Source organism: Nicotiana attenuata, unplaced genomic scaffold, assembly GCF_001879085.1.
Source record: "Nicotiana attenuata strain UT unplaced genomic scaffold, NIATTr2, whole genome shotgun sequence".
Taxonomy (NCBI): Eukaryota; Viridiplantae; Streptophyta; class Magnoliopsida; order Solanales; family Solanaceae; genus Nicotiana; species Nicotiana attenuata.
In genome coordinates, this window is record NW_017671013.1 from 30,855 (window position 1) to 55,514 (window position 24,660).

Genomic DNA, 24,660 nt, shown 5'->3' on the forward strand with positions numbered 1-24,660 from the left:
CCCCCCGCACATACCCAAATCATGCCCTATTACAATCCAGTTGTAACCATATTATGGGAGAGGTCGATGTCGATTTTGTGGTAACCTCTAATTTATATACTAGAGGTTCAAATTCCATCAAGGTAAATGGTACTCCTTTCTTGTTTTCATTTAAATGACACAATTTTCTTCATTAGTTTGTTAAAAAATATCTTTTATACATGAAAATAATTTAACTTAAACTTTTTATTTTAACCACTTTTTACTTAATGAGAAATTTTTACAGTCACACAAATATTATGATCCCACGAAGTTTTTGCCCTTAAGCTTTTAAGATCACATATTTCAATTTTTTTTTTCCTTAAACTTTATGTCATGTCAAACTACACCATCTAAATTAAAACGAGAGAGTAAATAGAGAATTATATGGATTCTACTGGATGGGTGCAGGTCAAAAAAATAAAAATGAAAAACACTAAAAAAATGAAAACCACGTGAGCGAGAAAAAATTACTCCCCCCAAAGAGGGGAAACAAAAAAGAAAAACAAAAATAATTGCGCGCGCAAAACGGCACGCGGGTTTCAATTCCGAGGAAAATTATAATTTAAAATCACTAAATAACTCCAATTAACTGTTCAAAACTTCAAATATTCTCTGCTCCGAATTGGAGATTTGGGTTACTGAGGGCGGGTGAGAGTTGAGTATTGGTGATCATTTTTTCCAAAAAGGAGGTTTTTGTGATGGTTTTTGGTGAGGGAGGATGATCGATCTGCATGGTGGTGGTATTTGGGGATTCGATGATTGGGGGAATGGTAGCTGGAGTACCAGGATCCATGGTGCTTTAGTTGAGTGGGTGGAGGAACAGTTAGTAGTGGCGCAAATGATGAGAACTGGGAGTGAAAGTAGAGAGCATTTTTCTGAACATTGATATGTATATAATTATTTAGAAAAAAATGATCGGCAAGTCTAAGTTAAACAAAAGGGGAAATGTCTTTTTCAAGAGGTAGTCAAATTATTTCCAATTATACCTTATTAAAATTCTAACTACTTTTGTCATGGAAAAACATTTCGGCAACTTCGTTGATTATCAAACAAAAATTGAGGAATTATCTTTATCCCTTTTTACTTACATTTTGAATTGCACAATGATACGTCTACTTTGAGTACAATTATTCTTTCTTGCAAAATGTCAAGTTTATTTAATTTCATGTAAGGAAAGAACCAACATTACTTCTTTATAAAATTATTTTTAATGTGACTTTATGTTTAGAACTAAGAATATTATAGCATAATTATTTATGGATGAACGTATTATTGTAACGTTAACAGATCCTCTTATCCTTCAATCATGTAATATTTCTTCACAACAATATGCATTTTATTTTTATAATGAATAATAGGTAATACTCTTAATTTTGAAGTTGAAGTCGGACATAAATTTGGTGATAATTGAAGAAAAAAAAAGTATTTGAAGTTGAGCTGAAATGCGGTATTTGAAAATTGAAAACCGCGTTCAAACTTACCTTTCTAAGTTGTTTCCTCAAAAACAAGAAAAAAATGTTATAGACAGACTAAAATACTGTTATGAACAATGTTAATTAATACAAATTGACACATTAGGCATACAATTTTAAACCAAAACAAAACATGTATCAGAATTACTATAAGGCAAATGAGGTTTTTGAGAAAGACAAGGAATGTTTGGCAGACCTCCATCATGCCAAGGAACTGCTTGGGAAAATCAAATAGGCAATCTTGATCAGTCACCTTCATATGTAATTAGTTGTTGTGATAATAATTCCATTGGAAAGATCATGACAACCGTAACTATTAGTAGCAATCTAGTACTTTGTAATAGCATTATAGTTTGTGATAGGGTGCCAGTCAGACCCCAACCCTCTGTACGAATTACTTAATTATTAATATATATTATCTTTCTGACCAAAAAAAAGGCATGAGGACCATTTTGACGCAATATTTTTTTCTTTATAGAATTAACTAAAATATTATTTTTAATAAGTTACACTATTTTTTACGTAGTTTTTATTTTATAATTTAAGATACCTTTTAAATATTCACTACATTAAAAGCATGAATGCCTTAGCAAAATGTCGTTCGCCTTATTTACTCTTTAAAAATAGAGTTCACACCAAATAAAATATTAATATAATTATTCTTTTAATATTTAAGATTTTAAAATTAACTATAATTTGAATTATTAAAGTTTTCCTTATTAGAAGTTCGTAATATACCTGATTTGTAGAAAATAATAAAACGTTAGTTTTCCTTATTACATATATCAAGTTAGTTTTCATGTTAGGAAACTTCGGAGCACTTTGATCTCCTTTTAGGTTTAGGAGTTTTTTTGTTTGTTATTGAATTTTAACCAATTAATTATTTATAAATATTTTAGTTAAAATCTCCAACCACTTTCAACTCAAATTAGCATTTTTGGCTTAGAATTCATGATTAATGTAACAATGCCTCCGGATAAAAAAAAAAGTAGAAGAATTAGACTCTATAGGTTTAGGATTCAACAATTAATCTAGAATTTTAAAACTTAATAATTTAGAATTAGGAGTTGCATACTTTTATAAAAAAGCAAGCATTTATTATTCTTATCATAAACTTTTAATAGTGTCATTATTTGTGGAGGTAAACTTGCTCGTGAGAAATTTTCTAACTTTTAGTTTTTTATTGAAGTTATATAAATAACATGCTTATGTTTATTCTTGATAGACAATTATGAATTAAAAAGTTGTCAATCGTGTGTTTTGTTTATCGTATCTCATAACTATTATCAGTTTTAAAGTTGACATATTTATAAATTTTACAGAGATTGTTAGAGTAATTGCATTCTGTAACAGAAAATTGATTAGACATTCAAACTCTCAACTAAAATCTTATTAGTAATTGTGTTAATTAAAAAATAGTGATTGGCAATTGACTTCCTTGCATCTAGCTAGATTTTTGATAATTTCATTCGTTTAGGCAATTAATTTTCATTATCTCATGAAAATGATTATTTCTATTTGGACTATTTCTTATTCGTCATCATAAATATTTTACGGAATATTAATTTTAAGGTGTGGTGCAAGTTTTTTCTGTCTCGCTTATAATATAAAATTTTGCTAAATATAATTACCTTGCGCACGGAAACAATTTACATATTATGTTTTGAAAGTTATATCCCATTTCATTGAATTTAGACAATTGTAAATAAACTACTCATAACAAAAATTTCGTATACCGTGCCGTTAGGAAATAAAATTTTCTAATATGCTCAATCCTTATTTTTAGTTCAATTTTTTTTTTTGAATTATATTTGATATTAATATGTAAACCTCTAAATAAACTTTTGTTTGGTATTAAAAAAAAAGGGAAATTTACATGAAAATACACTTGGAGAAAGCACTTTTCAGCCGCCTAACCCACAAATACGGTTTTCATCCGGTAGCCCACAAACATTAATCAATTTATGTAAACAAGTCGAACTTCGTCAACTNGATTTCGCTTTTTTCTTTCATTTTTATCTTTTCCCTTTTTTCATTTTCATTCTTATTTATTTTTTACTTCCCTCTGTATAGTATTTCCTGAAATTCACAATATCAGGAAGTTGAAGTAAAAAATATATTCATCCTTAGAGTCTATAATTTTATTTTTATATTTTTTTTGCAAAATTCAAAGTTTTGTAAGGGAAAATCTTATTTCACTGGAGAAAATAAAAATTTACATTATTAAACACCTTATATACATTGTTATACATAGTCATGCATACGTTAATTATACATAAATATATAATAATATATACTATCCGAAGGCAATTTTTTTTACTATTATCTATGTTGTATAATTATGTATAATCTTGTATACTTGTGTATAATCATGTATAATTCTTTATAGCTATGAGAATAGACACAAATATACATGGTTATAATTATGTATAATCTTGTATACTTGTGTATAATCATGTATAATTCTGTATAACTATGAGAATACACACAAATATACATGGTTATACATGATTATACAAAGTATATATAGTTATATACAACATATACATCATTCTTCCTCCCTTCGGAAGTCATTAAAAGTGAGAAGAAGAAGAAGGAGGAGGAGGAGGAAAAATTACCAAAAAAAAGGAGATTTCATAACTTAGAATAAGAGACAAGAATTAAAAGAAATAACACTCAATATTTTCTTTTTCTTCAAACGGGAATAAAAGGATCCTCAATGTGAAAGTCGGAATCGGCCTCGGCGAGCACTGAATCGAAAAGAAAAAGACTACAAAAGATAGATCCGGTGTGGATTGTTCAACAATGTTATTTTGTGGAAGAGGAGATACAGATGAATGGCGTTCTCTGCAACTTTTCGGTGTTCATCTTCTCTATGTCGTCCTCTGAATAATAACAATTTCACGCGCTTTGCCTCAATCGTCTTCTTCACTTTCCTTTCGATCTTTTTAACCGCAAAAAGTCTTTGTCTATTCGATCTGCTACACTTGAAGGTAATTTTTTACATACTTGAGTTTTGGATTAATAGCCTAATAGAAAGGAAATCTGAAGAAGAACTCGACTATTTTGCCAGAGAGAGAGAAAGAGAGAGAGAGAGAGAAAGAGCAAGAGCTAATTGAAAATGAAAGAGAAAGAGGGGTGGAGAGAAAATCTGAAAGAGAAAACTGATTTGGAAATGGAAAAGTTTCCTCTGCATAAAGAAAAAGAATGGGGGCGGCGATGTGGCTAATCGGTGAAAATAATTTTTCAATATTATAGAAACTGGGCCATACCGGGTAAGAAGGGAAAATATAGGCTCAATTTTGTTAGAATGTTGGGCCAACTGACAATGAGAGTAATTTTGTCAAAAAAAAAAAAAATTGTAAATAAGCTGCACTTAAACATTGGGCAAATTTTGAAGAATAATGGGGTATGTTGTCCAACTTATGTGAACTAATTACTTATATTGTACATTGATGCATAAACTAATAGATTTTTCTAAATGTTCAATCCTTATTATGAGGTGAATTTTTTTTACTTATTATGAGTTCAAGTCTATATTCAAAATTTATTTTTGTTCAATATTTAATGCACTTTTATTGATAGACGTAAAATTCACGTGCAACGTACGTATACTAAACTAGTACTATTATTTAAATGGTAGAGGTTCAAATTCCATCAAGGTAAATGGTACTCCTTTCCTGTTTTCATTTAAATGACACAATTTTCTTCATTAGTTTGTTAAAAAAATATCTTTTATATATGAAAACAATTAAACTTAAACTTTTTATTTTAACCACTTTTCACTTAATGAGAAATTTCTATATTCACACAAATATTATGGTCCCACGAAGTTTTTGCCCTTAAACTTTTAGGATCACTTATTTCAATTTCTTTTTCCTTAAATTTTGTGTCATGTCAAACTACACCATCTAAATTAAAACGAGGGAATAAATAGAGAATTATATCGATTCTACTGGATGGGTGGAGGTAAGAAAAAAATAAGAATGAAACACACTAAAAAGAAAATGGAAACCACGTGAGGGAGAAAAAATTACTCCCCCCAAAGAGGAAAAAAAATAAGAAAAAGAAATAATTGCGCGCGCAAAACGGCACGCGGGTTCAATTTCGACGAAAATTATAATTTAAAATCTATAAATAACTCCAATTAACTGTTCAAATATTCTCTGCTCCGAACATTCTCCGACTCCGAAATCCAATACAGCTGTTCAGTTCAATTATAAGCGATTTTTTACATTTCAGGTTTGTGCATCTTCTTTAATTTCCCCAAGTCGTCTGTCAAATCCAAGCTACTCCAGTATATCCATATTATTTGTCAATTTTACTTTTTATCTGTGTAAGTACGAAATTGCAGCTACTCAGTCGTGCTTGAGTTGCTTAGCCGTAGCTGTATTTTGCTTACAACATTTTTTTCCCCGGGTAAATTAGTATTCCAGTACTTCTTTTGTACCATTTTTTTTTTGTGATGGAGTTGACTAGATATGGAGTTTAAGCTATTATTTTAATTTATCTGTTATAATAATATAGGTAGAAGAAAAAGCCGAGGGACTTGTGATTTAGGATTTTAGGTCACAAGTTCGAGCCCTGGGCCATGTGAACTAAGTTTGCTATTTAAGTGGAGAAGGTTAGAGGATGGATTTCTTGGTAAAAAAAATAGGTTGAAGAAAAGTACTAAAGGAATAGTTGAAAAACTAGCTTGGTAGAGAAAATCACTTTAAAGTTCAAATTTTAATAGATTAATGAATTTTAACTTTTTGAAAGATAAAAGTTATATGATTGCAATACTTTTTTGTTCTGATAAGTATTAAAGCTCATGGATATAATTTGGAGAATGTATTGTTGCATGAGTTTCAGGTAGATGATTTGCACTTACTTGTATCTACCAATCTTACTCATAATTTTAGCAAATCCTCTTGATTTATTTAATCATATGAAGTAAAAATGACAAAAATAAACACAAGGAAAATTGAACAATAATTATCAATAATAATAACTAACATAGTAATAATGGAAAATGAACCAGATGGAAAACTCTGAAAGATTGACCTTTGAGCACTTATGTTCTTGTACATGTGTTCTGGGTAATGTTGTGCATTGAGCTTGTACTTCCTTGCAGTCAACCAGTTGTTTGCATTTGAAAGTTCTTTCCTGCTTCCGCATTTTCTTGTGCATATGTAAGTATTTGAAGTTTGGTGTTTCGTATATGTTAAGTGGTACAAATGCTTATGAGCAGCTGAATTTGTCTTTACTGACATGATACTGTATTCATCTGTTATGAGGTTTTTCTTATATCAAATCCAAACTAAAAGGGTATGTTTTCACCCTAAAAGGTTCAGTCCTCAATGAATGTTACACTGCGAAAGAGTCAAAACCATACTTGTGGATAGCATCCTTTACATGAAACATCAAACAGTTATGGTTTGCTGGCTTTGTCAATACTGCCACTTCGTACTCCTAGTATTTTGTGATTGTGTTACTATCTGCTCTGATAGTCTCATAACTAATTTGGTTGATTGATTTGCATATGGGGACTTTGGATGACATCCATTGCCATTACTGGCTTACAGTCATCAGCATGGTTCTGGAATTAAAATGAGTTGATGTATACTTTTGTGTATCATGCTAACATTAGTACCGTAAACCATATATAAAAGTGTACTCAAACATTTATGTGGCTTCTGTACCTTTAGAAGCAATAATGCATCTTAGGAAGACTACAACATGTTTAATAAGCCTTAGGCGATCTTCAGAGGACAACACTTTCCTTTTCCAATCTGATTCTCTTTTTTATTTTCTCTAGTAGAGGAAATTTCTCTCTTTATTCTCTTGAGGGACAATAAATCCAGGTACTTGATAGGAAAACTACCATTTTTGATAAATAGGGCATTGAGTAGGAATTCTTTAAGATAAATGGTATCTTACCTTGTATCTGCATGTGCTGAAATAAGGAAGAGTCAGATTCTAATATTAAATTATCTACTAAAGAAAACATTAAATACTTGATCTTGTCTGTATTTGAATTGAAAAAACATGGGGCATTCCGAGAATCGAACTCGGGACCTCTCGCACCCAAAGCGAGAATCATACCACTAGACCAAATGCCCAGTTGTTGATTATTGTCATTTTTGGCTCATGATCAATGTCTTTTCCTTATTGTCTGGAAAAATCAATCATAAAAGCTTTGCTTAGTTGCAAATTTAGAATCTTTAGACATCTTAATTCAGTCTCGTTGATATTTTTTGTATTCTGCTGTATCCTAAGTTACTGGAAAAAGACAGGTGCTTTAATGCTTCTGCTTTGGCAGTCTCTCTTCTGATCTCACTTTTCCTGACTTCTACAGATGCTACAAGCTTTTTTTGTACTGGTCCAATTCTCTTTGAAATCCTCTTACTAGATTCAACCCAGTGGTTGTATGTTATCCAAGAACATGAAATTTGACTTAAGCTAGATCTCTGGCATAAACCGGTTAGCTTCATGTTCTAGCACCGCTGTTTTGAGGTGAATTCACTGCATAAATCGAGGCACCAAATCTAGGAATAACATATACTGAAGAAACATGGCTTTCCTGCTAATTTTATGTTGCTCCCAGATTTTTTTGTTACTTGAATAATATAGGATGCTATTCTAGTTTATATATAACTCCATGTATTCGAGCTTGTTCATATTGCGGGTCTCATAGAACATGAATTTTGGCCGACCGTCTTGGATGTCTTATGATCAGAATGTGCACAGAACAGGAGAACAAAAAGAGTGGTGAAAGTCAAACATTAAGTATGGTTTACAAAAATACACTAGAAAGAAGAATCAGTTCTACAATTCTGCCTTGACTGTTTGGATCAGCAATAAATAATTAGTGCCTTCTTGTAACAGTTTCCTTTTGTTAGTATTTAATACAGTAAATAAATTTAATTGTCCATGCATGACGTAAAGTGAATTCCGTTCATCATTGGAATCCCAACATCTTAAATACTTGATGAGCTTACTATAGTTTTCAGAACAGGAATCTCAATGTTAATTGTTCAGCAAAGTGTTAAATGAAAATCCTATGTTTTTCCTTCTGATCCTTTATAACCCACAGGAGTACAGGCTTGAAAAAGGGTGGTCAAAATTTTGGGGGCATTCCGAGAATCGAACTCGGGACCTCTCGCACCCAAAGCGAGAATCATACCACTAGACCAAATGCCCAGCTTTTATTGGTCCATTAGTCTGAATAATAGTGAAGTTTCATGTTCAGTTTTCTGGAGCTTATACCATTTTGCGAAATTATTTTCTAGGAGTGATGCATCTCAATGTCTCAGGGATCTTCCATTGTTAAAATAATTGAATGAGACAGATAGAACTATGCTGTTAGAGGTGTTTTAATCAACTGTAGAGTCAGTTAAAGATGAAGGAGCACTTGAAGAGTTAATCAACTTATTGTAGATTAAATTTTTTATCAAAATCAAGGGGCATTCCGAGAATCGAACTCGGGACCTCTCGCACCCAAAGCGAGAATCATACCACTAGACCAAATGCCCTTTTGTTGACAATTGCCATCTTTGTCAAATGTATTTTCCCCTTGTGAGTTATTTGTTTGTGAATGTCATTGCTTATCTGCAATTTAGACTTCAGATGCTCCATATTCCACACCAGTTGATCTTCATTTGCTTACCAAATATTCTTTGGTACTTTGCTGACTCCCATTTGGATATGGGAGATACTCAGAGGGAGCGCTTAGCTTCCTCTGATTTGCGCTGCTCTCGATCCTTAAAGATGCTATCATCTTTAGTTGTTACTGGTGTTTGTCTATGTATCATCCTTTTCTATCATACTCAACCTTTTTGAGCATCTGGAATAAAAAAGTCACTAAATTTGTCTAATGATCGAGAACTGTCATTGGATATGAGACCAGGTCCTGGCATTAGCTGTGTTAATATTGCATATTTGAGCATCATAGTAAGGAAAGCCTACTCAAGTATCACATTTATAGTTAAACATGGGCTTTCTGTTGGGTTCTGTTCTTACCAGTTCTCTTTTGGGCACCTTCTCTTTAAGCTATATCGTTTTCACTTTTCTTCATGAAATTGTGCAGCTTCTATGTAAATTGGTACGGAACAACACGGTACAATGATGTTCATGCATTGTTGGTTTACTAATGGAAATGAAAATAGCTCATGAACTATGAGTATACATTCAGACCTCATTTTGATGTGAAATTCTGCGAGCTTTTGCCTGAATTTTATGAAAGAACTTTCAGCCATTGATGATCAATGATTTCAGTTGTTACTGTTGACTTTCTTGACCCCTATATGATTTTGTTTGTTTTTTCTTTGAGAAAGTAAATGACCTTGTTATAGACTAAACATTATGAATCTCTAATTTAGACAAACCCAGGTACTAACTTAACTTTTAAGTTTTGCCTTCTCAGTAAGATTGAAAACAGATGGTAAAACTGGAAAGCATGTGTGAAATGATGGCTTATGAGATACTTGAGCTTACCTGTTCAGTATTTATATTCAGGATCTGTTCGGATATTGACATTGAACTTTGGAGTTTTAGATCTGCTTATCAGTAAACTGAACAGTAGCCCCAACACTGCACTGTTGCAGTATTAATTTTTAGCTCATAGTCTAGTTATACGTTATTCAGCTTCATCTAACTCATGCCATTTGGTTGCCATTAATGAGAGTTCAAAAAATCTTTGCCTACAAATTATGATGTATAAAGACATTTGGCTTGGTATCTTAGTTCTTGAGCCGAGGGTCTTTCAGAAACAGCCTCTCTACTCCCTCGGGATAGGGGTAAGGTCTGCGTACTCACTACCCTCCCCAGACCCCACTTGTGGGATTACACTGGGTTGTTGTTGTTGGCTTGGTATCTTAGTTGACTTCGGATCAGAATGCTCACCGAAAGCGAAATAATAAAGAGCTCCTGAAGTCAAACATTAGGTAAGGTTTAGCGCAGGCATTGATCAAAGCAGCATTATGGCTGGACTGTAGAAATGTTTTGGATTAATAGACTAGCTAAATTTTATTGTCTGTACATGTCGTTAAGGTGAAATTCCACCAATCATTGGGATCCGATATTTTAAATGCTTGATGAGCTTACTGCAGTTTCCTGAACAGGATCTCACTGTAGATTGTCCAGCAAAGCGTTAAAAGTAATTCCACATTTGCTTTCAAATCCTTTTGTAACTAGCAGGAGCACAGGCTTGAAAAAAGGGCACTAAATATTTTTGGGGCATTCCGAGAATTGAACTCGGGACCTCTCGCACCCAAAGCGAGAATCATACCACTAGACCAAATGCCCATTCGTTGACATTGAGTTTTAGTCAAATGTATTTTTCACCTTCTGAGTTATTTGATCACAATGTCATTGCTTATCTGCAACATAGAATTATACTCCTTATTGCAGACCTGCTGATCTTCATTTGCTTAAAAACATGTTCTTCAGTACTTATGGTGACTCGCACATGGATTAGTGAGATGTAAAGAGGGGTTGATTAAAATATTATGCTTTTGCTTTCTGATTTGTGCTGATCCCAATGCCTAAAGATGCTATCAGCTATGGTAATTTCTGTCACTTGTCTATTCACTATCCTTCTCTGTCATATTCAACCTTTTGGGCATCTGGAATCCCAAAGCCATGAAGTCTGTCTAGTGATTAAGAACTGTCATTGGACATGAGGCCAGGTCTCTGGCATTAGCTGGATTAAGATTACTTGTTTGACATCATAGTTCGATTAAATCACGCCTGAAGTAAAGAAAACTCCACTAAGTTGGGGAGTATCACAATAATAGTTAAACCTGGGCTTCTGTTGTGTTCTTTTATTTCCAGTTCTCTTTCGGATACGTTCTTTATCAAGCTATATCCTTATCACTTGTTTTCATGGAATGCTGCAGCTCATTATATGTAAATTGGGCGCAACTCAACATGGTTCAATGATATTCATGCTTCTTTGTTTTTGACTATATTGAAATAAATATGGTTCAGTAACAATGGGTATCTGCTTTACTCCTTCTATCGACGTGAAAGCTTTTGCCTCAATTTTGGCAACACCTCCATGTCATTGATTAATGATTTCAGTTGTTCTGAACAAAACATTATGAATCTTTGATGCAACGACAAATGCAAATACTAACTTAACTTTTAAGTTTTGCCTGCTTTATCAAATTGGAAAGAAATGGCAAAAACGTGTGTCTGAAATGATGGCTTACTATGGTTGAGATACTCGAGCTTATCTGTTCGACATTTTATATTTAGGGATCTCTTGGGAGTTGGACACTGAACTGTGGAGTTTCAGATCTGCTTTTCGGTAAACTGAACAGGCAAGCTCAACTCTACGCTATTGCAACTATTCATGATGTATTAATTTTTAGCATATAGATCTAGATTTTCCTTATTCAGCTTCATGTGATTCATCCCATTTAGTAGTCCATTAACGTGAATGGAAAGAATCTTTCTGCAATTTTTTTGTGTGAAGACATTTGGCTGAGTGTCTTAGTTGACTTGGGATAAGCTTACCAAAAGGGAAACAATAAAGAGCTTTACAGTCAATCAGTCAAAGCATTAGGTAAGATTTGGGACAGGCATATATTGACAAAGCAAAGTTAGGTCTGGATTGTAGAAATGCCTATTTGTTGATACTTAATAAACTAGAAAAATATTGATTCCCCTATCGCATTAAATACTCAGCATGTGACCAAGTGTGAATTCTATTGTTTGAATCTTAGTAACATAAATGGCTGATGAACTTGCTGCAATTTTCATAACATCAATCTCAATGCCGATTGTTTAAGAAAATACTAAGAATCTTATATCTTTGAAATACTTTAGATGGGGGAGTTTCTGGCTAACTCTTCTCAAAGTTGGTAGGGACATTCCATAACCTGGGAACTTTGCACCCATGAACTATACAACTAGACTAAATGGCGAGTTGTTTATGTTCCTTGTAGATAATCTTGCAATACGGTTCACACTACGCCGTCAAGAAAGTTAGGCTATGTGCTAGTTTTCTGCTTCCATTGTTAACAAGGTGGTGGGTAAATTATAGGGTTTGCATGATAATTTGAGACTATAGAGAGAAACTAAGTGTATTTCTTAGAAGATCTCTAGCCAATTGGACTGGGTCAGCCATTTATGACCTACTAAATTTGAATATATCAATTAGAAAATAGAGTGAAGGAGCAGATCAGCAGCTAAAATGAATAAAATGGTTACATTAGCAGGGGGCATTCCGAGAATCGAACTCGGGACCTCTCGCACCCAAAGCGAGAATCATACCACTAGACCAAATGCCCAGCTTTTGGTGGTACTTTGGTCTAAATAATAGCTGGAAGTTTCATGTCAGTTGCCTGGAGCTTATACCATTAAATGATTTTAGGAAGGAAGAGCATTTTCAGCGTCTGGGGGCAAAAACTTTTGTAAGATCAAGGGGCATTCCGAGAATCGAACTCGGGACCTCTCGCACCCAAAGCGAGAATCATACCACTAGACCAAATGCCCATTTGTTGACATTGTCATCTTTGATTTTTAGTCACAACGTTTTTCCCATTCTGAGTTATTTGATCATAAATGCCATTGCTGATCTGCAATATAGAATTTAGATACTCCTTATTTCACACCAGTTGATCTTCATTTGCTTGATTAAATGTTCTCTGGTACTTTTGCCGTCTCCCATTTGGATATGAGATATAAAGAGGGGTTACCTTCTTTATTAAGCTATATCATTATTACTTTTTTGTGAAATGGCGCACTCATGTTAAGTAAATTTGCTGCAGACCAAACAATATGAATCCTTGATGTAACTAAAACCCGTATACCAACTTCTCTTTTATGTTATGCCTGCATTGTCAAATTGAAAACAGCTTGCAGAAAAGCATATCTGAAATGATGGCATACAGATACTTGACGTTATGTGTTCGACTATTTATATTCAGGGATCTCTTGGGAGTTTGAATTGAACTTTGGAGTTTCAGATCTGCTTTTGCGTAAAATGAACAGGTAAGCCCATGCCATTTGGTTGTCCATTAACATGAATTGAGATAATCATTACCTGCTAATTTTGTTGTATGAAGACATTTGGCTGCGTTTCTTAGTTAACTTGAGGTCAGAATGCTTATCAAAAGGGAAATAGTAAAGGGTTCTTAAAGTCAAATGTTAGGTAAGGTTAGTACAGGCAATGACAAAGCAAAGTTTGGTCTGGACTGTAGAAATGGTCCTATTTACTGATAATTAATGAACTAAAAAAATATTGATTCCCCTGTTGCATTAAATTGGGAGCATGTGACCAAGTGTGAATCTATTGTTTGAATCTTATCTTAGACATAAATGGCTGATTAACTTGCTGCAATTTTCAGAACGTCAATTTCAGCGCTGATTGTTTTATAAAATACTGCTACGTAAAAATCCTGTCTTTTGGCATCCCTGCAATGGGGGAGGTTCAGGTAAAACGCTACACATAATTATTGGGGCACTCCAAAGTATCAGACTTGTGACAAGCAGGGGCGGATTTAGGGGCCGAACCCCTTCCCCTAAAATTATGCAAAATCTATTTTTTACCTCTATATATTTTGTTTTTAATCCCTTTGACACAACCCAAAAGCATATCTTAGTGGTTAAGTGGATTCAAAATCTTTGTAAGATCATTGGTTCAATTCCATCTAGTTAAAATCTTTTTTAACCTTTTTTTACCCCCCTTAGCGGAAATTCTGCCTTCGCCACAATAACTCAGTTGTTGACGTTCTCTCGATGACAATCTCAATTTTGCAATTTGTCCAGTTGGATAGTTTGCTTTCTGCTTCGTTTATTGAATAGGAGAAGAATGAATTATAACTATTGAATTATTTTTAGCAGTAGGCATTCTGGCCAATGCGCTCTATGTTTAATAAAAGATGGCACGCTAAAACCTGAAAATATTCCTTTACACTACTCAACAAAAAATTGGATACAGTGCGTCGTTGAAAAGAAAAAGTGTAGAAAATTGCCAAAAAAGAAGGGGCATTCCGAGAATCGAACTCGGGACCTCTCGCACCCGAAGCGAGAATCATACCACTAGACCAAATGCCCGCACCTGGTATATGATTTCATGGTTTATACTAATCTTTGTTTAGTTCACCTGGTGCCAAAGCCTTTGCCTTTCCTGAATGTGAAATCCTTCTTGGAAAATACCAGCTTTCTTTTATAATTTTTTTCTTATTTTTATTTACAATTGGTTCTAAAATAAATAAAAACATACCGGTTTTAGCTTGTGGTATGTGGGTGATTTTTTTCTTTTTCTTTTTTACGATGATACGTGGGTAATTGATCTGTTGGATTTTCGACTTCTTGCCCCTTTTAACAAAACAAAAGTACAAAAACTAGAAGCTGAAACGGAAAAAATGTATAAAAGGGGCATTCCAGAACCCAAAGCGAGAATCATACCACTAGACCAAATGCGCTGAGTTGTATTGTTAATTAAGTATCTGAATTATATAAGAATTAGAGGTGCATAATTGAATGACAAGAAAAATAAAATAAAGGGAATGATAGACATATGCTACATAGAAACATGTAAAACCAAACTATATTCAACTGTTTTGTAGAATTTATTCTCATTTTTTGTAATTTCTTAACACATGTAGGGTTTAACTGAAATATAATAAAAGAAAAAGAACTAGCAAAAGAATCTTTTGCTGGAGAAAAATTAAATTTCATATATTTTCAGGTATGCGTCTTAATAGTGTATTAATTCAATGTCGAAAAAGTTTAAGGGATAATAGAACCCCAAATATAAATGTGTAACTTCAAATAGGTGACAAGTTTAAAGGTAACCGTGTCCAAGAAGAAAACGAAAAGAAAGAAATTGATGAAAACAAAGGAATTAAAGTTGGAAGATGAAAATGTTGCGCCTCTGCAATGTGGATAACTTTACATTTTCTTTGATGAACCCATACAACTTATCCATCCCAAGCAGTAGATGAGCAGCGTTGTCTTTACTTGGTGTTAAGTCATCAAATGCAAGTTTTAACGTTCCACTTCAATAATTCCGACATTGCAGTGTCCTCTCCCCTCCCCAAGTCACTCGGAGTAGAAGCTTTTATACATTTAAGCATTGATTCATAAAAAGGCAAGCCCGGTGCACTATGTGCTATGCGCGAGGTCCGAGGAAGAGTCGGACCACAAGGGCGCGGTCTTACCTTGTATTTTTTCAAGAGACTATTTCCACGATTTGAACCTGTGATCACGTGACAGCAATTACGCCAAGGCTTCCCTTCTAAACGTTGATTCATAAAGTTGGAAATATCTCCACTCACCAATGATCTACATAAGCTCATGTCGTATTTTCAGATTTTTTTTTGAGATCATCTTGAGCAGAGCTGAATGCCATTGGCTCTGCCATTTCCAAAGATTGTAATTCTTATGGAGTATATGGTGAGTTTCTTTTGGTGTGGCTAGCTATTACAGTCACTTGTGTTCTTTACCCGCTAACACCAAGACGCAGTTGCAAGAGATCCTTTACCAAGATGCAGTTGCTTCGTCCACCCCAGTACCTTGTAAAGTTGTAATCAATGAGTGTTGTTGGATGCTATTGGTTCATACTCTAAGCTAAAAAAAACCTTCGGGTTATTAGTGTTATTTATCTGTATTGCTGTAAATAAATAGAACAATAATCTTTCTGAAAAACAGAAACAGAAAGTTAGTAGAAACAAATTCTGAAAACAGTATTCGAACTTCAAAAATAATTTTTGAAATGTTGTAGGAACAAATCGAGCCCACTGAATACACAGTGTGTCCTTAAGGAAATTATTCCCCTCAAGTACCCGAGGTTTTGGAATATATCTTCCCAGGATAGAACGATTTAACTCACCGGAGTATTGGTACCGAAAACGCCGATGAACACCGAACCACTCGAAGGCTGCAAAACACACTGGAATTTTTGAGCAGAAGAAGAAGAAGATTCAGAAAATTTTGTAAGTAAATATTCTGGGATTTGAAGGTCTATTTATAGCCAACTTGGTGATGTTTCTGAAGAGGTTTGCAACCTTTCAGAATAGTCATGACTGTTGGAACAGGTGTGACCCTCTGAAGAGGTTTGCAACCTTTCAGAACAGTCATGGCTGTTGGAACAGGTGTGACCCTCTGAAGAGGTTTGCAACTTTTCAGAACAGCCATGGCTGTTGGAAATTTTTGCGGGAAATTTAAAACGAATTTAAATTAATCCGGGAAAGAAAAACGGGCTAGACCCGACCGGGTCGCGGGTCATCCCTCCATTTCTTTTCCCACCATTTTTTCCATTCATACCTCTTTTGTTATTATTTATTAAATAACAAACCCAACAATTAGTTCCAACTTGCATCCAAATTATTGTCTTCCTTTAAGAACTACTGTCCAAAACCAACCCAATAAAATTAACGGTCAACAACTCCTCTTTTTTTTCTTTATACGTTTTGTTTATAGTGGTAATATTCTTACAAGATTTTTATGTTCACAATAAACATTTGATGTAATATTGATTTTTATATTGGTAAGGATAATTCAATTTAATAAGATGTTAGCTAAATATTCATAATATATTACTACTTGGCCATTGTTATAAAAAATTACTATGTTTATTAGTATGAAGATTTGGGTAATTTAATTCAATGCTTTAAAGTATTTCCACTATTTAAAAGTAGGTAGTTTTTCTTTCTTCTTTTTTTTTTTTAAATAAAGATTTTGTATTTTTTCTTATACAATATCCACAATTAAAAAATCTTTGGGCCTAAAGCAAAAGTTTTACTAACATCCGCTTGAGCAACAAGCCCTTGTCATATCATTGTCTAGTGATCAGTAAGTAGTTTTGGCTCATTCTTCATACCACTTACGACTCAGAATGCTCTTTACTCGTTCCAAATGTAATCAAGAAAGATGCTTACTTTTCTATAAACGAAACGTTTACAGTACGTTATACAATAAAAAAAAAATATTAGTACCATTTTAACTGATTTCTTATCCAAGCCACACGGGAGAAAGATGCGCAAAATTTTATCATCGCAAAATAAAGTTCGATGTATTTTTTTTTTTTCAAATCTAGATTCTAGACGAAGTATAACAAATAGTTTTGCATTCCCCGGAGCAAAATAATATCTTAAATAGTACTAATTTACAATCTCTGACTACCCAAAAAAAAAAAACAGTAAAAGAAAAATGAGAAAAAATACAAACGGAAGAGAAAAGAAGAACTAAAAAAGCCTAGCCACAACCAACGAATATCCTTCTGTGCGACGAGTAAGACTTGACAACAAACTGAGTTACAGTTCAAAGATTAACCAACTAAATCTAAAACACATAGTATCTTGTAATGTTTCGTACACAAATTCTTCTGGTCGCTTCTTCGATGTTACAGGAGCTTGGAGAACAACGGAACTTGCTGGCAAAGTTTAAGCTCATGGAATCCATTTCTGACCCGTTGGTTATCTTTTTTTATAATGGATTATATGGATATGATCCATATTTGATCCGCTAAATGAGTCAATTATCCAACCCCTTTTTAACTGGGCGGGTTGGACGGATATGAGCCAGCACTACTCCAATTACGCCAATACATTCTTGGCGTCACATTTGTCCTCTTTCAATAGCTGCGCAATGAACACCAAAAGCTCAACCATCTCAAATCCAGCAGCAGAAACAAAGTCCATGTTTTCACCGGTAGAGTGTCCATTAACATCTATCTCAACACGTTCGCTGAATGATCCTGAATCTGCCTCTGCTGACCAACTAAGAGGGAGGGAGCTTCCTAGTGCAGTTTTTAACTGATTTGCCTCATTAATGATGGTGTCCAACGACTCCGAGGAGCAGTACTCCGTTCCTTCGGATGCAGCTGACTCCTTAACCTATATCAAGCAGCTTGCAAAGGTTAAAACGGGAGGAACTTCTTTACATGACTGAGATTGAGCAAGACATAGTTTGTTCCTCTTCATCACCTCAAGTTGACTAAAAAAACCATTAAGCTATGTAATGTTAACGATTAAGCCAGAACTTGCAATATCTTTTCTAATTGCTACTTCAAGCGTTGTTTTTGTTATGTATTCATCTCACCTATAGGCAAACTATATTTATGGTGAATTATTGGCTTCTATCTGAGTCCTCTGTGAAACCTAGGAGAAAAAAGTACTACCTTTAAAAGTGAAAGACGAAGCCTCCTAACTGCACGAATTAGATGATCCATACTTTCTAAGCTCTCTTTTAGAGTTGCATTCTCTATCTTCATCCTGGAAAAGGGTAACTCAGAAATGACAAGAAAATATGAGATACCAAAGAAGTATATTTCCTCGGTTGCAGTATTTCCTTTTAGGAGCACCAGTAATCGAGCAGTTTTAAAATATAACAGAAGCATCAGCAAAATTTCAACAATACCTAGCATAATCCATGCTATTGGTAGGCCTCCTATCAGCATAAATCACCTCAGAATCTCGATGGGTGTCAGCATCATTTCCATCTGAATCTTGTATGCCAGTCCAGCGTCTCAAATAAGAAGTTTTCAGCAGATTTTTCAATCTTCCATCTTTTTCCTGAACAGGCCTTTTTACTGCAATCTCACCAACAGATTTTCCTTGTCTAGAGGCCTGATTAACTTTCCTACAACATTTAGCCATCTAGCAGTTACCATTTTGAACAAGCAACTTTAAATAAGTTGATAAGTAGAGCAAGGAAGAAAGGGCATAGCAGTCCAGATTTACATGCTGGTGGTGTTCTTTTAACCATGAATTGAAGAACAGAAAAATGTAGGCCAACAACAACAAACCCAGTATATTCCCGCAGGTGGGGTCTGGGTAGGGTAGTGTGTACGCAAACCTTACCCCTACCTAGTGAAGGTAGAGAGGCTGTTTACAATAGACCCTCAAAACAGAAAAATGTAGGCCAATAATATAATGTCTGTAGGTTAAAACTCTCATCACAGTTTAAAAACCAGGTCTTATTGCTATCAATAGTGTCATCTCCATATACTCTCCCATGTTTTTCCTGTTCAAAGTTCAAACCCATCACTATTGCTATAATGGATGTCATTCTGTCATTCTATACCCTTCTCCCTTCTTGTGTTTTTCCCTTTCAAACCCATGCTTATTGCTATAGTAGATGTCATTTTACACCTGCCCGGCTTCATGTCAATCTTATGATTTCCATTCAGAAACTTAAAGATTGATAAAGCCCACAAAGAATCTTTGAAGGAAAATTCCACAATAATACCTTTGTGAGAAGGCAGATTTATAATATCCTCCTCTGAAAGAAGTGTACCATGAAAAGCAACGGAGGCGAAAATGTTCTTCCTAGCATACACAATGCTAACTGGAGATAGAAACATACTCTTGCAGTAATTGATGGTCCCGCTTCAACTGTGCCAACTCCATGAGAGCTTTGACCTTCTCATTTGTAACCTTAAAAAATTACGTACATATATCAGCCCAATTTACAGTTTGTCACTCCAAGCCCCACATTATGATCAAACTATCGTATATTAGCAGTGTCAGTGTGTTACTAAACAAAAGTGATAAGAGTGAGAGGTTAAAAGATAGATGGGGATTAAAGTAAGAGATTAAAGGAAGCAAACACCCAGCAGAATACTTGTAGTAAGTTCCTCTGGAGCTCCTCAATTTTTTTCTGCATAGCTGCATTGACATTCCTCTCCAATAAGTGTCTTTCTTCTTGTTGTGAGAGAAGTAATAATGTTTCAACCTGAATTGGAAAGAAAAAGTGATTCAGTTATAACATATTTACAATTTGAAAGTTGCTCAGTTTTACTGCACCAGTTATGAAACCTTCTCATTTAGTGCCAGAGCAAGGGCTTTAGAAGCATCACTATTTCCAACAGCAGTGGTAGTTGTCGAGCAAGGCTCGTTCCTCTGCAACAGGTAGAGATAGAGAAACTTCAGAAACATGTTGACAGCATATTTTATTCATAAGCCTCTCACTTATATGGTTCATTCTCGCTAGATTAGACTGCAAAAGCAGATAAAGCTAATCCAAACAGTAATAAACAAAGTAGCCCATCCTGCTCCAACGTGACTGCTGATATCAACAGAAGCATGTCAAGATTGTAAGCATCGACTTTACAGAATCAAAAGGGAGAATCCACTAAGGGAACAAGCTCTTAGTTTACACCATTTTAGGAAATAGAGAAAACCTACTCCAAGAAACACTTATAAAATCTCAGGAGACGAACTCAAAAATAATATTTGTCCAATCTCTTTGACAGCCGAAAATGCAAAAGACCACACGCTAAACTTTTTCTTCAAACCACAAAAAACGAGTGGAAGCTTGTACAAGCCATCTCAATTATTAGTAGCGATACTAACTACTAACGCAAATAAGGTCTGAGAACACAAAATCTTTACAATCAACCGATACCATCTCAATGTCTAGTCCTTTTCTTTCTTTAATAGATATGCTATACATTTGTTATTATCACCATAACATTCTAAGAAAGACAATAGCTTTGGCCCCTTGAATCTTCATCATTGTTAGTGCATAACTGAGAAACTTGAGTGCAACAGAAACCTTCTTATGGAAGAAAACTCCTAGAAGAGAACACTACCAAAATAATATGGAAGGGTGAAGATGTAGAAATGTCTAGAGCAAAAGCAAGAACTAACTACCTTAAAGATCAAATCTGAACCTTCATCATTGTTTATCCGAACATCTTGAAATTCAAGTTCATTGAACTTTAAATCATCTACTTGAGAAGGATTTAAGTCTCTCTCGCTCATGCTGCAGCCCTTGAGCTTTTCTTCCACCATGTTCATAGCTGATTTAATATGGGAAAATCCCTCATCAAGTAAGCTTGTAATATCAAGTCTATGCTGAGAATGATAATGGTGAAATGTCGATATTTGAGCCCTGAGCTTCTCTTCTGAACGAATCTGCAGTCAGTCCTTTCAGTAATCTTAACAAAATTGGTGCTTATATTCCATTTTAGAGTAACAATGTTCATACTTTCTGCTTTTCCAAGACACGCACTTTCTTCTTCAAGTGATTTTCTATTTCAAGACCCTGAAAACACAACAACAAGTAAAAGTAAAATAAACAGAGAAGAATACAATCAAATGATTAAGAAATGAGTAGAACAAGAAGTTTCGTCAAAATCGAACAAATCGAGGATGAGAAACTACATACCATTTGTAGCTTGTTCTGAAGATTATCCAAAGATTTTCGTAGTGTCTCCACTTGTTCTTCCAGAGCACTCTGTCTGAGGAACGTTAGTCAAGATCATATAATAAGTTTGAACATTTCTTTTTGACAAGTTTGAACAATTCTAAAGAAATAATCAGTCCAGTAGTCCACAATAACAATTGTTAGTGACTTGGATTCCAAATTCCATGCATTTTATGACGCTTCCCACACTCAAATACCGGGTATTTCCATAGCCAGCCTTTGAAGTAATGCAAGTATTTGGCAAATATCTTTTTTAATACTCACACTTCTCCATCTCATGATTAAATGAAAAAGCATCTAACCAACCACAAGGAGTGTTACCATTCTTGGACAAGAGCTCACACTAATAATAAACATTTAATGGTAAGCTCCCAAGTAACAATAGGGAAACAAAAGGAAAACTGACAAGGTAGACAACTAGACATCAAACATAGAAGAATGCTCAGCTAACAGGTAACATCAAGTTAAATTAGTTCAGGATCAAAACAAACCCATTTTACGTAATCTCCTAGCAGAAAGTAATTGAGAGAGAAAGTTGAATGGAATATTAAAATTGGAGATAGTTAGAAATATGATTAACATAACAGTTGGATTTTGTGAACCGGGGAAGTCTGATGAAAATATGCCCTAAAAATAATAAGAAGGAGCATCAGTTTGTAGTTTGATTGTTGGCAGTGAAACTTTGTAATTACGGGGATGAATGAAGTAATTCGGGATAGACTAAAATGAAAGCTGCTCAAGTGATTTGAGATAAAGCAAGAATCAGTTATAACCAGTAACATCCAAGTTTTGAGACTGCTAACTTTCTGGAACTCACAATGTACTTCGAGGTGGATGTTTCCCCAGGATTTCTGAAAGTCCACATTTCAGACGAATCATGCAGGAGGCACCCACATTTGTCTTCCCAGGACACATCTTCGATATCCCCCAATGATTGCTGTCTGATCTCATAGAACTTATGAACAACCTGTTGTACAAAATATTACATCTTCAAACTTGGAAAGGGTGGACAATTAGCAGTAATGAAAGGGATCTAATCCATAGTTTTCTTTCTTATTGTTGAGAAGTTCCTTGGTCCAATAATCACATAAATAGAATGTTTCCAAAGAGTAAGTTTGACCCATCCCATGTCGTACGAAGTGCAGGGAAATATCAGCAAAGTCTATTTTTCATATTTGGGAGAAGATTGAGATTGTTGTATTGTGTGATCATCTCATCCGAAAGCTTAAGGTTAAGGAGCTCTACCTACTTTGATACCATGTTTATTCGTGAGAACCACCTCATCAAACTTACACAGAGAGAAATGAACACTTCTCTATATATGTTTTAGTTTTGTAATTATGCATATGGATTCACACGGAGGGCATTAGAACTAAGTACCTCCTTGAAAGCTTCATCCAACCTCTCTTCCCTGTCCAAATCACTCTGTAAAGTAGCCGTCAATATTTTCTCTTCAAGTAATTCACAGTTTAGATCTTCAATCCTGCGTCAAAGATGGAACATAAGGACAATATTGTGCTACACTGCATATATTCCCATATAAACTTTTTAGAGAGTTTTGTATATTTGGCATTTTTGTGGAGACTACAAATAGACCATATTCATCTTCATGAAGAAAACATAAAATTTACAAAAATAGGCTATGACCTCTTTTTTTAGTAGTCAGGTTCTGCAGACAACAACAACAACAAATCCAGTATAAGCCCACAAGTGCATATACTTCACCAAACTGCAAACCCAGTAGTCAGGTTCAGCAAAAAGTTCAAAAATTCTAAACTTCACCAAACTGCAACTTTTATGGATAACGAGGCCAGCACATTATCGAAGTGTCCAACGGAAAAGAAGTTGCTTCTTAGAAACATCAACTGTTCAGATCCTTTTAGAAGTTACTTCCTTTGCACTCAATTGCCAATGGGAGGAGTGGCAAAATGCAAGAATAAAGAAGAATAAAAGAAGAGCAAGAGTTCCGAAGTCTTGAAATTAGGGAATACACCAACTTCACACCCAAAGCCTACTCACGACCAAATTAAATCACTAAACTAAAAGAAAATTGCTTAGTTCATAACTCCATTGCTTCTCTACTACAGTAGGAGGTCAAAAACACCAGTATCCACATCTTTTCTATTCTACATTGTCCAATCTAGTCTGCAGCCAATAATGAACTTTCATGGTAACACCTAAGAATGTTACTTTGTGTGCTATCGCAGCTATTCAACGAGCCTTCTTGCGCTTTGCTTTGGCTGTTCCAAAGGTGAGGTGATAAAGCTGACATATCCATTATTAGAAAAGGGGTTTTTGAAGATAAGATCCTTGATGGTATTGGCAGGTCCTTGGAGTGAAATGGGAAATAGTACATTTGACAGCATGCTAAATGTTAATTAGAAGCAAATCCTTAGAACCGCATATCTTGTGGGGATACTAGACCTTAGAATAGATATTTTGAAACCCCCGGGGTAGCTACAAGCATAAACCGGTCTAATAAATTACGTAGAGTGAATCATATTTATATTATTTCAAGACCCCAATGGATCTATGATAGGATCATTTATTTACAACATTGTTCCTGGTGTGACTTTGGTGCTTATTTGTAATATAATATTTACTTAGTTTATCTTCTGGAGAAATAGATCATTTCGAACTAATGAACAAGACAAATCAAATGACTATTAACATGTAAATAGTCAAAAAAACCTTTGCTGAAGTTCATGAAATCCTCTTGACACCAGCTCCTCCTTTTCCTTAGCCTTTTCAGCCTGAAACAGTTACAGAGCATGTTCAAAAGCCTTCCAAGAATTAGATGTAGATGTAATCTCACACTCACAAGTTCTTTAGTAGTGAATAAATTTATTTTAAACAGTTTGTGAGCAAACGCAACTCATAAATCTGGTTCTCCCAAAACATTTAAATCCAGATTCTTCAACAGTGCCAAGCAGTAATAGACATGTAAAGGGTATTAATCACACCTTCCACCTCTCTCCCTTTCCTTTTTCCCCCTTTTTTCTTTTTTTTGAGTGCATCC

General features: G+C 34.5%; 1 protein-coding gene and 7 non-coding genes across 9 annotated transcripts in view; all 8 read right to left on the reverse strand.

Moving 5' to 3' along the window:
- Positions 1-7,525: 7,525 nt before the first annotated feature.
- On the reverse strand, positions 7,526-7,597 carry TRNAP-UGG. The gene has a single exon. It is a non-coding gene; the product is annotated as a tRNA-Pro (tRNA).
- A 1,009-nt stretch (positions 7,598-8,606) lies between these two features.
- Positions 8,607-8,678, reverse strand: TRNAP-UGG. The gene has a single exon. It is a non-coding gene; the product is annotated as a tRNA-Pro (tRNA).
- Positions 8,679-8,938: 260 nt separating this feature from the next.
- On the reverse strand, positions 8,939-9,010 carry TRNAP-UGG. Its single transcript has one exon. It is a non-coding gene; the product is annotated as a tRNA-Pro (tRNA).
- Positions 9,011-10,709: 1,699 nt separating this feature from the next.
- Positions 10,710-10,781, reverse strand: TRNAP-UGG. Its single transcript has one exon. It is a non-coding gene; the product is annotated as a tRNA-Pro (tRNA).
- A 1,919-nt stretch (positions 10,782-12,700) lies between these two features.
- Positions 12,701-12,772, reverse strand: TRNAP-UGG. The gene has a single exon. It is a non-coding gene; the product is annotated as a tRNA-Pro (tRNA).
- A 133-nt stretch (positions 12,773-12,905) lies between these two features.
- On the reverse strand, positions 12,906-12,977 carry TRNAP-UGG. Its single transcript has one exon. It is a non-coding gene; the product is annotated as a tRNA-Pro (tRNA).
- Positions 12,978-14,468: 1,491 nt separating this feature from the next.
- On the reverse strand, positions 14,469-14,540 carry TRNAP-CGG. Its single transcript has one exon. It is a non-coding gene; the product is annotated as a tRNA-Pro (tRNA).
- Positions 14,541-17,536: 2,996 nt separating this feature from the next.
- Positions 17,537-24,660, reverse strand: part of LOC109205225 — a 9,667-nt gene continuing 2,543 nt past the window's right edge. For both annotated transcript variants that reach the window (XM_019367910.1, XM_019367909.1), the window contains exons 7-18: positions 24,333-24,394; positions 23,022-23,124; positions 22,459-22,608; positions 21,603-21,671; positions 21,423-21,479; positions 21,086-21,349; positions 20,249-20,332; positions 20,055-20,165; positions 19,797-19,867; positions 18,849-19,070; positions 18,610-18,703; positions 17,537-18,325 (exon numbers count right to left, since the gene is read on the reverse strand). In XM_019367910.1, the coding sequence (XP_019223455.1) occupies positions 18,026-18,325; positions 18,610-18,703; positions 18,849-19,070; positions 19,797-19,867; positions 20,055-20,165; positions 20,249-20,332; positions 21,086-21,349; positions 21,423-21,479; positions 21,603-21,671; positions 22,459-22,608; positions 23,022-23,124; positions 24,333-24,394 (1,587 nt within the window). In that variant the 3' untranslated portion in view covers positions 17,537-18,025. The remainder of the gene's footprint in view (positions 18,326-18,609; positions 18,704-18,848; positions 19,071-19,796; positions 19,868-20,054; positions 20,166-20,248; positions 20,333-21,085; positions 21,350-21,422; positions 21,480-21,602; positions 21,672-22,458; positions 22,609-23,021; positions 23,125-24,332; positions 24,395-24,660) is intronic.